The 13852-nt window shown below is 34.8% G+C and overlaps 1 protein-coding gene across 3 annotated transcripts in view; it reads right to left on the bottom strand.

Annotated features, from left to right (window-relative positions):
• Positions 1-13852, bottom strand: part of LOC123512453 (vicilin-like seed storage protein At2g18540) — a 49302-nt gene that overhangs the window by 27435 nt on the left and 8015 nt on the right. For all 3 annotated transcript variants that reach the window (XM_045268872.1, XM_045268870.1, XM_045268871.1), the window contains 2 exons: positions 5401-5481; positions 4599-5199 (listed from right to left, as the gene is read on the bottom strand). In XM_045268872.1, the coding sequence (XP_045124807.1) occupies positions 4599-5199; positions 5401-5481 (682 nt within the window). The remainder of the gene's footprint in view (positions 1-4598; positions 5200-5400; positions 5482-13852) is intronic.

Here is a 13852-nt window from a genome sequence, read left to right as displayed (position 1 = left end):
TATATATATATATATATATATATATATATATATATATATATATATATATATATATATATATATACATACACTAACACTCCGCTTAACGAACAGGATAGGGGGTGTCAAAGCTGTTCGTAGAGCAAAAATTCGTTAAGCAGACGTAATTTTCCCATAGGAAATAATGGAAATAGGGGGGAATGCGTTCTGGGCTGGTCCCCAACATACCACATGGGTAAAAAAAAAAAATTATATATACGTTTGGTAGCACATTGGGCCACCGGTGTACCACTACTTTTCTGATGTCATATGAGTTATTGGAAGTTAGAGAAGCTACGTACAAATTATCTCATTCTCGCATTTATGTTCACAAAACAACATTTCTATTTGCTTTTTACAAACCTTACCCCCAAGAAAGGATTGTTTTGTAATCCATAAAGCGAAATCTTACATGGAATACCAAAAATTAAAGCAGAGATGAGATGAGCCACAGACGAAACGGGAGATTCGCGGCGACTCGGCCGCTTCTTCATGTGACCCTTTTAGCCTGCGTGTTGTCTTTCACCATGATATTTGTTTCCACTCCTCTATTGCCTGCTATAATGGATATCATATCTTAGTATTCATATACGCTCATGCCACGAGGATAACCTCGACTACGTGGAACTGAGTGATAGTGAATTATCAATGAAATACCACGGTATTTCATTAGTAATTCACTATCACTCAGTGCCACGGAGTCGAGGTTATCCTCGTGGCATAAGCGTATATGAATACTAAGATACACCCATTATAGCAGGCAATAGAGGAGTTAGAACATAAGCTTCATGATGAAAGTAACACGCAAGCAAAAGGGTCACAAGAAGAAGCGGCCGAGTGACGGCGAGTCTCCCGCTTCGTCTGTGGCTCATCTCATCTCTGCTTTATTTTTTGGTATTCCATGTAAGATTTCACTTTATGCATTACAAAACAATCCTTTCTTTGGGGCAAGGTTCGTAAAAAGCTAATAGAAATGTTGTTTTGTGAACATAAATGCATTATATAAGACAATAACACCACCTGGAGAGGTGGTGTTCCCAGCAACCTCAGATCAACCTGATAGCAACCTTGTCACCGCCCCTCCACGCGTTCATGGCGTTCTGACCATATATATTTTTTTGTCGATTCTTTAGTTCACAATATGCATTTTTGCAATATGCATAAGTTTTTGTCACCCATAAAGGCATATATAAGGGAGTAAGCACTGAAGGTTAAATCTATTTGTGATGGAAATCGACTGAACTCTATTAACCTCTTCACTCTGGGCAACAGAAATCAGCTCTTGGTGCCATAACATTGCTGGGTGGGGGTGGGGAAATATCTGACTAAGAGGCAGCTCTCTCTCTCTCTCTCTCTCTCTCTCTCTCTCTCTCTCTCTCACTACAGAAATAATGATGATGGAAAGTGATTTTTCATAACAGGTACATATAATAAAAAAAATAAATAAATAAACCCACGCAAATTTTAGAGAAAAAAATTATAGTGTCTTCTCAAGACCATTTTCTGAAAAGGACAAAGAATAGAAAAGTTTATTATGTAAACTAATCTATTGGTACCAATGAAAAAAAAATATATATTATTTTCAGCATGGCACATCAGAGTCATACATCTTTGTAAAAATGATGAAAGTCAAGTATGCCATCATATCACATATGACCTACATTCTGAGAGATCTCATACAGCATCTGGGACAGAAAACACACCATCTTAGCAGAAAACAACTATGTCACAATATGTGTCATCAGATATGTTACAAATGCCCCAATGATGCAAAATGTGTACTGAATGGGTTAAGCAATGTTTATAAAGGTTAGAGGCTTTTCTCAACATTTAGATATGTGGATGCAATTGTAATGTCTGTGTAAAAGCTATGGTTAAATTTCAGCTTCAATGACATGTAACAACTTGCAACCCAACCTAACTCAGAAAATATGGTGTAGTAGTGGATCAAAATGAAGACATAGTAGAATTATTGAATGAATAATTTTCTAAATTATTTACTAGGGAAAGAATAGGAAATCCTGTTACAAACAGTGCGACGAGTAGTTTAAGAGCTTTAGAAAATATTGATATAAAACCGGGAATTATTAGGAAATTTATTCTTGAACTAGACGATAGGAAAGCTAGTGGTCCTGATGAGCTACATGCCAGAGTACTTAGGGAGGGTGTAGACAGTATTTCTGAAGCACTTAAGTTAATCTTTGAAAGATCACTTAGGTTTGCTGAGATACCTCAGGACTGGAAGTTAGCTAATGTTACTCCAATATTTAAAAAAGGTAGGAAGGATGATGCAAATAATTATAGACCGATCAGTTTAACTAGTATAGTATGTAAGATACTAGAGAAAATCATTAAGGGTAGTATTTGGGAGCATTTAAATGAGAATAGATTAATTAGAGATACCCAACATGGCTTTAGATCAGGGAGGTCCTGTCTTACAAATTTGCTCGATATCTTAGAATATATTACCAAGGAGTTAGATGATGGAAATAGCATAGATGTTATATATCTAGATTTTAGCAAGGCGTTTGATAAGGTACCGCATAGGAGGCTAGTGTACAAATTGAGACTACATGGGATAGGGGTAGGTTAGTTGATTGGATTAGTGAATGGCTTTCTGATAGGAAACAGAGAGTAGTATTAAATGGGGCAATGTCTGAGTGGAAGGAAGTGGTTAGTGGGTACCCCAAGGATCAGTGCTAGGACCTCTTCTTTTCTTGGTGTACATTAACGATTTAGATATAGGAATTAGTAGCAAAGTATCAAAGTTTGCAGATGATACTAAGATAGCATGTGCAGTACAGGGTGAAAAGGACAATTACAGAATACAACGAGACCTGGACAGGCTGATAGCATGGGCAGACAGGTGGCAGATGGAGTTTAATTCTAAAAGTGTCAGGTTATGCATTTAGGTAAAGACAACACAAACTTTAACTATGAGATGGAGGGATGTTGGCTAGAGGCAGTAGAGGAAGGAAAGGATTTAGGAGTAGTGATAGACAGGACTATGAAATTTTCAAAGCAATGTTTAGAAGCAAGAAATAGGGCAAATAGGATCCTGGGTTTTATAAATAGAAATGTTAGTTATAAAAGTAAGGAAGTGGTGCGTAGCTTATATAATTCCTATGTTAGGCCCCATTTAGAGTATTGCATACAGGCCTGGTCACCCCATTATAGGCAGGATATCAACATGTTAGAAGCAGTTCAGAGAAGAGCAACTAGGATGATACCAGCATTAAAGCGCCTGGAGTATAGAGATAGATTAAAGGAATTAAACATGTTTTCATTTGAGAGGAGATGTATAAGAGGGATATGATAGAGTTATTTAAAATGTTCTCAGATACAAACTACATAGATGTGAGATCTTTCTTTACCTTAGAGGAGGGAAATAGGACTAGAAATCATGGCAGGAAGATTAGAAAGCAAGGCTGCAGGTTAGATATAAGAAAATATTTCTTTAGTCATAGGGTGGTAGATTTCTGGAATGCATTGCCAGAGAGGGTTGTAAATAGCACTAGTTTGACAATGTTTAAAAACAGATTAGATAAGCACTTAAATTTCTTAGATTTATAATTATGTATAGCGCTGCATGATAGTTTTTATAAGAAATTTATTATAGTTAAACAAGACATGATCCCCATGTATGGGGATCACAGATTGTAGAGGATTTCGCTGTAGGACTTAGCCCTGTTAATAGGCCAAATATTTAGAATTAGTATATAATGTATTGTGTACTTGTAAGTTATCTTTAAATACTGATGACGAGGTCGCTGTGCGACTGAAACAGGATAACCTAGATGGGCCCTGGTGGCCCTTTGTTATCCTATTATTTATGTTATGTTATGTTATGTTAACCTTAACTTATAACACACAAAAATATATAAAGGTAAAAAGAAACTTGTCATATAAAACAAATCAATGTAGGGAATTGTTGGTAATGCTGCTCAACAATAACAACAATGCTTGTGGCAGCTGCTGCCACTGCTGCCCAAGGTATAAATTGTGTTTTCAAAGATTTTTATGTGATTCTATCGATTCCCGACCTCTTCTGCAATGAAAGTTACTCAATTTAATGCTCCCTCACCCAAAAACCCCAATTTCCCACAGGTTCCCCATGGTCATTGGGGAAGAAAGGTATGCATAAGTTGAAAAGAATTATAACTTGAAAACCACCCATCAGCAAAGAAAATGATGTAGAACATCAATCAATTTACTACATGTCTCACCAGAGAAACATAAGCAACCTGAGAAAATCATTGGATGTGTGAAACTGCAAACTGTTTGAACTTATATGGAGGTATTGTGATGGTGTTGTTTTCATGGGTACATCCTGATAATCCAACGAAGCCAATAATCTGACACATTTCTAGTCATGCTGCTTGACAGATTATTGGACTTTTGCTGTACTACTACTACTACTCTTATTGCAATTACAAAACTGTTCTTACTTGTTACTATTAGCCCTACTATTACTACTACTGTTCTTATTGCTACTACTACTACTACTGTTCTTGCTTGCTACTACTACTACTATTACTATTATCACAATAAAAATGAACACCACCATTACTATAACTAACCTTCCTTCACCTTACTGGACAGTCCTTCCAATCCTCTTTCCTTCACTGCATTCACATTTTCTTGCTTCCTCTCCTTCCTTGTTGTGACCTTTGCTGATTCAAGGTGCTGCTGCTGGGACCCCTGTGACCTGGACATAATGCGGGTCACTCTGCAACTCATCTTGACCCCAACATGACCTCGGTTTGCATCTGTGGGTCGCTGTGAGGTCAAATCAATTGTTGCTGGAATAACTTGAGTGTTTTGTGAATCTGTGATTGGTTCTCCTCTTCTTTCCCTGATGCTCTTACTCTCTTCCTTACTCTTGCTTGGGTATTCATTCTCTTCCTTACTTTCACTCTCATTTTCTTCCTTCTCCTCCTTTCTTGCATCTATTTTCCATTTCTTTCTAAAATTAATACAAGTATTCTCTTCTTCCCTTACTCTCTTTCCAAGGCATTCTGATATCTTGTCCACTTCTCCCTGACATTCCTCCCCGCCATCTCCCTGCCTCTCACTTGCAGTGCCAACACTTCTCAAATGTTTCATTTTTGCTTTCATGAGAGAGATCTTCACATTTAAGATATCATTTGCTTCCTCTAGACTGTTCATCTTCTTTCTCATCTGGAAAAAACAATTTGCGGTGAATGGATTGATGGAAAAAAAAGATGGGGTGATGGAGGGAAGGTGGGGAAAAAATGAAAGAAAAAGGGAGAGGAGGAAGGAAGGAAAAGAAAAGATCAAATGTAGACAAATTCCATTTTCATTTTTGCTTATTTATAATTTACTTATATGGTACATTTTTATTCAGCTTCTCTCTCTTACCTCCATTCTCTCAGAAACACTTTCCTCCATTTCATCTAGTTTATTTTGCAGATTCTCTCTCTCCTTTTCCAAATTTCTTAACTGGAAGAAAAATAATGAAAACATTAACATACACACATATGAAGAAAGGATGAAGGAAATGGGACTGCCAACCTTGAGGAGATAGAAGAGAAAAAGGAGACCTAATAACAATGTATAAAACAGTAAATGGCATTGAAAAGATAGACAAGGAAGTCCTGGTGCTGGTGACAAAAGAAGCTGGAAGGACAAGAAGACATGTAAAGATTAGAATGAAGCAGTGAGTGAAGGATATTGGAAAATACAGTTTTCCACATAGAATGGTGGGAAAGTGGAATGCATTGAGTGAAGTTGTTACAGCACACTATGTGTGCATAACTTTAAAGAAAAAATGTATAAATGGAGACATGGACACAAAACACTGAGCCCCTCTCAAACCCTGTAGAAAACAAGTAGGTAAATACACACACATGTATATTAATATAGTAAAACTAAAGTGTACTGACCCGTAAGGTGTCGTTTGCCATTCTGCCAGATTTCCAACCAAAACATTCAGCCTATACTACTCACAGTTCTTTAATCACAGTATTATCAACAAACGGTATTCTGAGAATATTCTGCCTATTTCATTAAACAGCAGGTGATACAAATGTGTTATATACCAAATCAAATGAAGGTATTTCATGAATATGTATGACGATGTGGCATGTCAGGACAGGCGATGTTGCCAGTCGACCTGAGGCGGGATTTCCCCAGGGGGAAGGGGGAGGAGTCAGGTCACCACGCACATGCAAATCGACTCACTTCTCATTTGGGCGCCACTATGGAAGGATACACTGACACTTCCTCGTCTGTGTGTTGTACAGCCAAACCAAGAAGTTTGTCTACAAAATTAATAAATAAAGCTTGCAAAGACCACTTTTACCAATAAATCAAGCGAGGAAGAGGACAGCAGATGCAGCTGGTATATCTGAAGGCACAGTGAAGAGGATTTGTCCCAGTGCAAACAAGATATACACCACACAGCATCACAACCTTATCAGCGTTTCTTTTCCCCACTCATTATATTACACTGGGTATCTTGATAGGACATAATAGTAAATATTTGGTAAATTATCAGCCTCATTTTCACTTTTATAACCAGCACCTTAACTATATTTAATTTACCTATGGCATCTTCATGTCTTGTCCATCACTTTTATATTTTTTAGCGAAGTCATGCATTAAAATAAATAAAGAACAGTTATTCCGTTTTCCTTGAAGTAATGAAAGATATGGCAACGTTGCATGGATCATAGGCCTAGCCCTACAGGTCAGTACAATTCAGTTTTACTATGGTTATCTTTTCTTCTCTTTATCTTATTCCATGAAAAAGAATAAAAAAATATATATATATATATATATATATATATATATATATATATATATATATATATATATATATATATATATATATATATATATATATATATATATATATATATATATATATATATATATATATATATATATATATATATATATATATATATATATATATATATATATATATATATATATATATATATATATATATATATATATATATATATATATATATATATATATATATATATATATATATATATATATATATATATATATATATATATATATATATATATATATATATATATATATATATATATATATATATATATATATATATATATATATATATATATATATATATATATATATATATATATATATATATATATATATATATATATATATATATATATATATATATATATATATATATATATATATATATATATATATATATATATATATATATATATATATATATATATATATATATATATATATATATATATATATATATATATATATATATATATATATATATATATATATATATATATATATATATATATATATATATATATATATATATATATATATATATATATATATATATATATATATATATATATATATATATATATATATATATATATATATATATATATATATATATATATATATATATATATATATATATATATATATATATATATATATATATATATATATATATATATATATATATATATATATATATATATATATATATATATATATATATATATATATATATATATATATATATATATATATATATATATATATATATATATATATATATATATATATATATATATATATATATATATATATATATATATATATATATATATATATATATATATATATATATATATATATATATATATATATATATATATATATATATATATATATATATATATATATATATATATATATATATATATATATATATATATATATATATATATATATATATATATATATATATATATATATATATATATATATATATATATATATATATATATATATATATATATATATATATATATATATATATATATATATATATATATATATATATATATATATATATATATATATATATATATATATATATATATATATATATATATATATATATATATATATATATATATATATATATATATATATATATATATATATATATATATATATATATATATATATATATATATATATATATATATATATATATATATATATATATATATATATATATATATATATATATATATATATATATATATATATATATATATATATATATATATATATATATATATATATATATATATATATATATATATATATATATATATATATATATATATATATATATATATATATATATATATATATATATATATATATATATATATATATATATATATATATATATATATATATATATATATATATATATATATATATATATATATATATATATATATATATATATATATATATATATATATATATATATATATATATATATATATATATGCATGTACTATTGAAGTCAACAGCGAGGTCTGCATTATTCTTTTGTACAGCGTATTTTGTGTTTTTCGCACAAGGGTGCGTTCGTCCGGTTTTAGTTGGTAGAGTAGTGTGCCAAAGTCCATTTTCTCTAGACGTCTTTCGGTCTTGATCAGACCATCTTCAGGAGAGAAGTGAGTGCAACTAGTGAGGATGCGGGCTTATATGGGCGGCGGAAGCAGGTAGTCGCGTCAAGTAGCCAGTCAGAGCGCGGATCGAGTTTCGTCTGAAGCGGCCAATGAGCAGCCGGCTACAGCTCCGTGTGGCTGTCGCTGGGATGGTAACGATGATTCTGGCTGCTGTTGTATGTTGATGGTAGGTTTTCTGAGTAGATATGTACTGCTTCCGTCATCTTGAGTCTTCTTATGTCGTTTTCTTTAACTAGGATGGTGGTGTTGCTTTCCATGTGATGTCGCTTCAGGATGATGCCGTGTTCATTCATGTAGTGTCGTCTTATAGCGCCGTCTTGTAGGTGTGCTGTAATTCTCTTTGATAGGGTTGTAGATGTGAAGCCAATGTACCTCGAGTTTAGGTGACTGCAGTCACCAACAGTGCATGTGTGTTGGTACACGACGTTCACTTCTTGCAGGGAGTTTGTCGGAGGAAGACAGCTATTCTTCATGATGAGGCTTGCGGTTTTTCTGGTCTTGTAGTAAATGATGACTTGGAGTTTAGTGTCTGTGTTGATGGGCGAGACGTTGTTGTGGATGATCTTCTTTACGGCTTTCTCGTCTTCTTTGTATGCTGAAGACATCGTGTTCTTGTAGTAGAGAGTGATGCACGATGTTTGTTGCTCGGGCGGATTCTCGCGGATGTAGTTGTCCATGCGGCGACGTATGACTTCGTCTATTTCTTGCTGCGGATAGCCGTTGTTGCAGAGAAGCTGGGAGATTCTTTTTAATTCAGCGTGGACTGCATTCCATGAGGATGAGTGCGTGAGAGCCCTCCTGACAAAGGCATTGATGACGCTGTGTCTATATTTTTCTGGGCAGTCACTTTTTCCGTTTAGGCAGAAGCCGAGATTCGTAGATTTAACGTAGACTGACGTGGAGAAGCAGGAGCTTGAACGGTGCACCATGACGTCGAGGAAGGGGAGCTTGTTTTCTTCTTCTAATTCGTGTGTGTAGTTGAGGCAGGAGTGTTTCTTGAAATTCTCGATCAGGTGCAGTACTTCCTCTTCAGTGTTGGCGTTGATGAAGATGTCATCGATGTATCTTGCGTAGACTGTTGGTTTTATGTCCGGGTTTTCCGCGAAAACCTTTTCCTCGACGGCCCCCATGTAAAATTGGCAAAGAGGACACCGAAAGGAGACCCCATGGCGACGCCGTCGCATTGTACATACATCTTGCCATCTGGTCCGTAAAAGGCAGCTTCCTTGGTGCAGGTGCGTAGCAATGTCCGTAGAGTTTCTTCAGGGATGGTGAGTTTCTTGCCGTCTGTGTGGTAAACTTCCTTGCAGATGATTTCTATGGTATCGTCTATTGGGACGTTGGTAAAAAGTGATTCAACATCCATCGATGCCATGATGCTGGAGGGGCGAGAAACTCAAAAGTTGATTTGAGGCTGAATGAAGCTGGTACGAAGGGTGTGAGGAGTTCATTAGCCTGTTCGCTAGTTTGTACGTGACGGCTGGCGTTTGGCTGATGATTGGTCGTAGTGGGTTGCTGCGTTTGTGGATCTTGACGTTGCCATATGCGTAACCGAGCTTGTGGTCACCTTCGATAAGGGGGAGTTTCGTGTCGCAGGTGCTGTTGTTGTGCCGTATTAAACGATTGAGCTTGGTTTTATGGCTTGAGTTGGGTTTCTTGTTATGTTCTTGAATTTTGCAGGATCAGCCAGGATGGAAGACATCTTGTTCATATATTCCTCTCTATCGAGTATTACGAAAATTGAGGACTTGTCTGCTCTTCGTATGGTGATTTGATCGTTATTCTTGAGTTCCTGGGCGGCACTTTTTAATTCTGGAGTCAGCAGGTGGCTTCGTGTGTGTCCTCTTGTAACTTTCGCCTCACGGGTGATCTCAGCTTGCAGGTCGGGAGATGTCTTGATTTTCTTCTCCTTTTCTAATCGTTGGATATCATCCAGTAGTATTTCGAGTTCGATACGCTTCGTGAGAGTTTTGCGTTGCCCCATGACGTGGCAGTTTAGACCGAGGTTCAGGAACTCTTGTTGTTTTTCTGTAAGCGCTGCTTTACTGAGGTTGATGAACTGAGGATTTTCTTTGGAATGTCGATTGGTCCGCCGTACAGGGATGCGATTTTACGTCCTTTTCTGAGCTTGCCTTCCGCGAGATGGTGCTCTGCAAGCCTCTCAAGAGCAGTGTTGATGGTAGAGCGTAAATTGTCCGGTACGCTTGCTTCAAGCCATTGGCTGCGTAGCTGTGCCAGCGAGTGAGTGAGTGACTTCTGAAGATTTCGTTTCTTCTCTAGTTCTTCTTTGAGGAATTGTAACCTCTCCGCCGGGGTAACTCGCTTGCTGTTGGTCTTGTGACAAAGAGTATATTTCGGGAGTAGACCATTTTGAATGCATGTACTATTGAAGTCAACAGCGAGGTCTGCATTATTCTTTTTGTACAGCGTATTTTGTGTTTTTCGCACAAGGGTGCGTTCGTCCGGTTTTAGTTGGTAGAGTAGTGTGCCAAAGTCCATTTTCTCTAGACGTCTTTCGGTCTTGATCAGACCATCTTCAGGAGAGAAGTGAGTGCAACGAATACGAATACGAATTTTGATAGAAAAGAGGGTGAAGGAAGTGTTATAAAGTATAAGAGTAAAGTTAGAAATTATTGAAAGACAGTAGAAGATTAAAGATGGTGGGCAGACCACCTTGCTATTTTTAATTTATGTTTTATAAATTTCATATATACTGTATTCTCTTCGTGTTATTAGTTATGTATTGTGTTGCTAAGCATCATTACCCTGCTTAGGAGATTTTTTTTTTTTTTTTTTTTTTTTGGCAGAACCGCAGCTAACCTACCAGCGAGATGTCCGAGGACATAACACAACTAATTCCCTATGTACGAGACTGCCATTAATTTACTGTACTTCATTATTAATTTGTTGGTTACTTAAGGTAAGTATATTTCCTTACTTTATAAACTTATTCCTGTGTTTAGCAGGAACCTGGAGTTTATAATATTAACTTAACTTAAGTAGTGTATTTTGGAATGTGTTTAAAGAGTGTGTATATGTACTGTATGTTGGCTTCATGTAATGGCTCTGGCCTGGTTAAGTCTCCCTGTTGCACCGTAGGTTAGTCAAGCAGAGACTCCACCTCTACTCCCTCGTTGACATCTCACAACTCTTCACCCCCCACCAGGTGTGGTCCCTGGATGTCAACGACTCAGGATGAGATGCAACCCCCTCCCTCACTCCGCTAGCTGGGGGCCAGCAAGCCCTACCAGTGGCCGATACCCCTCGGCGGTGAACTACAAGGCAGAGCCGGCACGTAGACTCTCCACCGGCTCACAGCCGACTCAGGGCGCGGAGCGAGGAGAGAGGAGCTCAGCCGCGTTACCAGTGTGAAGCGTATGCATGTGTTTGTAGTGTAGTGTTTTGGTGTAACATAGTTCTCATTCTCTTCCAGATGGCGTGAGTGAGGTATGTTTCGATGTACAGTCAACTTAAAGTTATTTGGGTATTGTGAATATTAGGGTAAGTAATTCGGTAAGTGTTTTGTATCAGGTAAGTTAACAGTAACAGTGCAGGTAAGTGAGTGTAATTTTTCCCTTTTCAGATTCCCTATGTTTGATTTGTATTTGTTTATGGTCATGTAGCGCCTTTGTTTTCAGTATATAGGTATTGGAATATTGTTACGGACTTGTAGGCTGCTTTGGAAGTCACGATGAAAACTTCGTATGTTATTGTGTTGTTCTAGTAGTTCCCTATATATAGGGATGTCAAGATTTTCAATTCTGTCCCATATATCTTTTGCTCTGTTATGTAAACGTATATTTAATGGTATAGTGTTGGTGTGTGTGTGAATTTGTTTTGTTGTCATCGTGTATGGGAACCGTTGATTTGTTGCGAATCTAAGAGCCTTATTTTGTATTTTTTGTAGTCTTCTGATTTGGTTTTTACTCAATGTGTGTATGGGAATAGGAGGGTAGTCTAGTATTGGTAGAATTAGTGCTTTAACTAGATGGGTTTTTATTTTTTCTGGCAGGTTTTGTAGTTTATATAGTTTACTTAAGGCTGTATTTGCAGAATTACATCGCTCATCTATGTGTTTAAAATATCCTGTAGTAGTTAGTGTTAAACCTAAACATTTTCCGGTAGTTTTAAATTCTATTTCGTTATCATTTATTTGTAGTGGAATTGCTCTTCTTATGCCAATATGTAAAGGTGTAAATTTGTTTAGGTTTGTTTTTATTTTCCATTTGTCTTCAAAGTTGTTTATTAACGATATTGCTCTTTCTGTTTGTCTGTTTATCATGTTCTTAGATTTCCCTGGATAACCAATGATTTGGGTGATGTCGTCAGCATATAGTATGTTTAAGTATCGGTTTGAGTTTTCTATGTCGTTTATGTATATTGTGTAAAGGGTAGGTGAGAGGACGCTCCCTTGGGGAACGCCACAGTTAAGGTCGAAAGGTAGGCCAGTGTGATTCTTAACTTTAATGGATGCTGTTCTGTCTGAGAGGAAGTCACTTAAGAATTTTTCTATTGATGTTGGGAATTGCAGGTGTTGCATTTTATATTTTAATCCTAAATGCCATACTTGGTCAAATGCTTTTGTTACATCCCTCATAATAACTTGACATTGGCCTTTATCCGCTTTGTTCTGTGCAATTTTTTCAGTGATTATTGCTAGTGCCTGTGTGGTTCCTCTGCCTGTTCGAAATCCAAATTGGTTGACATTGTATTTGTTGTTAAATTCGAGAAATGATTTCAGTCTGTTGTTTATAATTCGTTCAAGTATTTTACCTGGTACTTCAAGTAGGGATATTGGTCTAAAGTTTTGCGGTTGGTATGATGTTTTCCCTGTCTTGGTATTAGCCTTATTATGGCGTGTTTCCACTTGTCGGGGAAGTAGCCTGCTGATAGTGAACTGTTATATATGTGGGTTAGTCTATTGATTGATATTTCTGGGAGTTGGTTTAGTAATGTTTTATTTATTCCGCTTTCTCCAGGGCTTGTATTCTTCAGGTTTTTAATAATGTTTTTTACTTCTTCCTCTGTAATAGTTTCGTCAAGTATGCCTGTTCCTAGTCTAGTGATGTCTGCATTGTTGTATGGTATTGATCTGTATAGGTTGTTTTGCATATACTCATATATTATTTCTGTATCATCATTTTGTTGTTCTTCCTCTTCCTTAAAGATATCTTCCCAATATTCCTATGTACTTCCTCTTTTCCTTGTTTGTATAGACTTTTCTATTATCTTTGTTTTTAGGTAGTGAGGTTCTGTGTTAGTGTTATTGGTAATCTGTTTTATTT

The sequence above is a fragment of the Portunus trituberculatus genome, chromosome 33, assembly GCF_017591435.1.
Source record: "Portunus trituberculatus isolate SZX2019 chromosome 33, ASM1759143v1, whole genome shotgun sequence".
NCBI lineage: Eukaryota > Metazoa > Arthropoda > Malacostraca > Decapoda > Portunidae > Portunus > Portunus trituberculatus.
The sequence above is the reverse complement of the archived record's forward strand: the minus strand, read 5'-3'. Positions and strand labels throughout refer to the sequence as shown.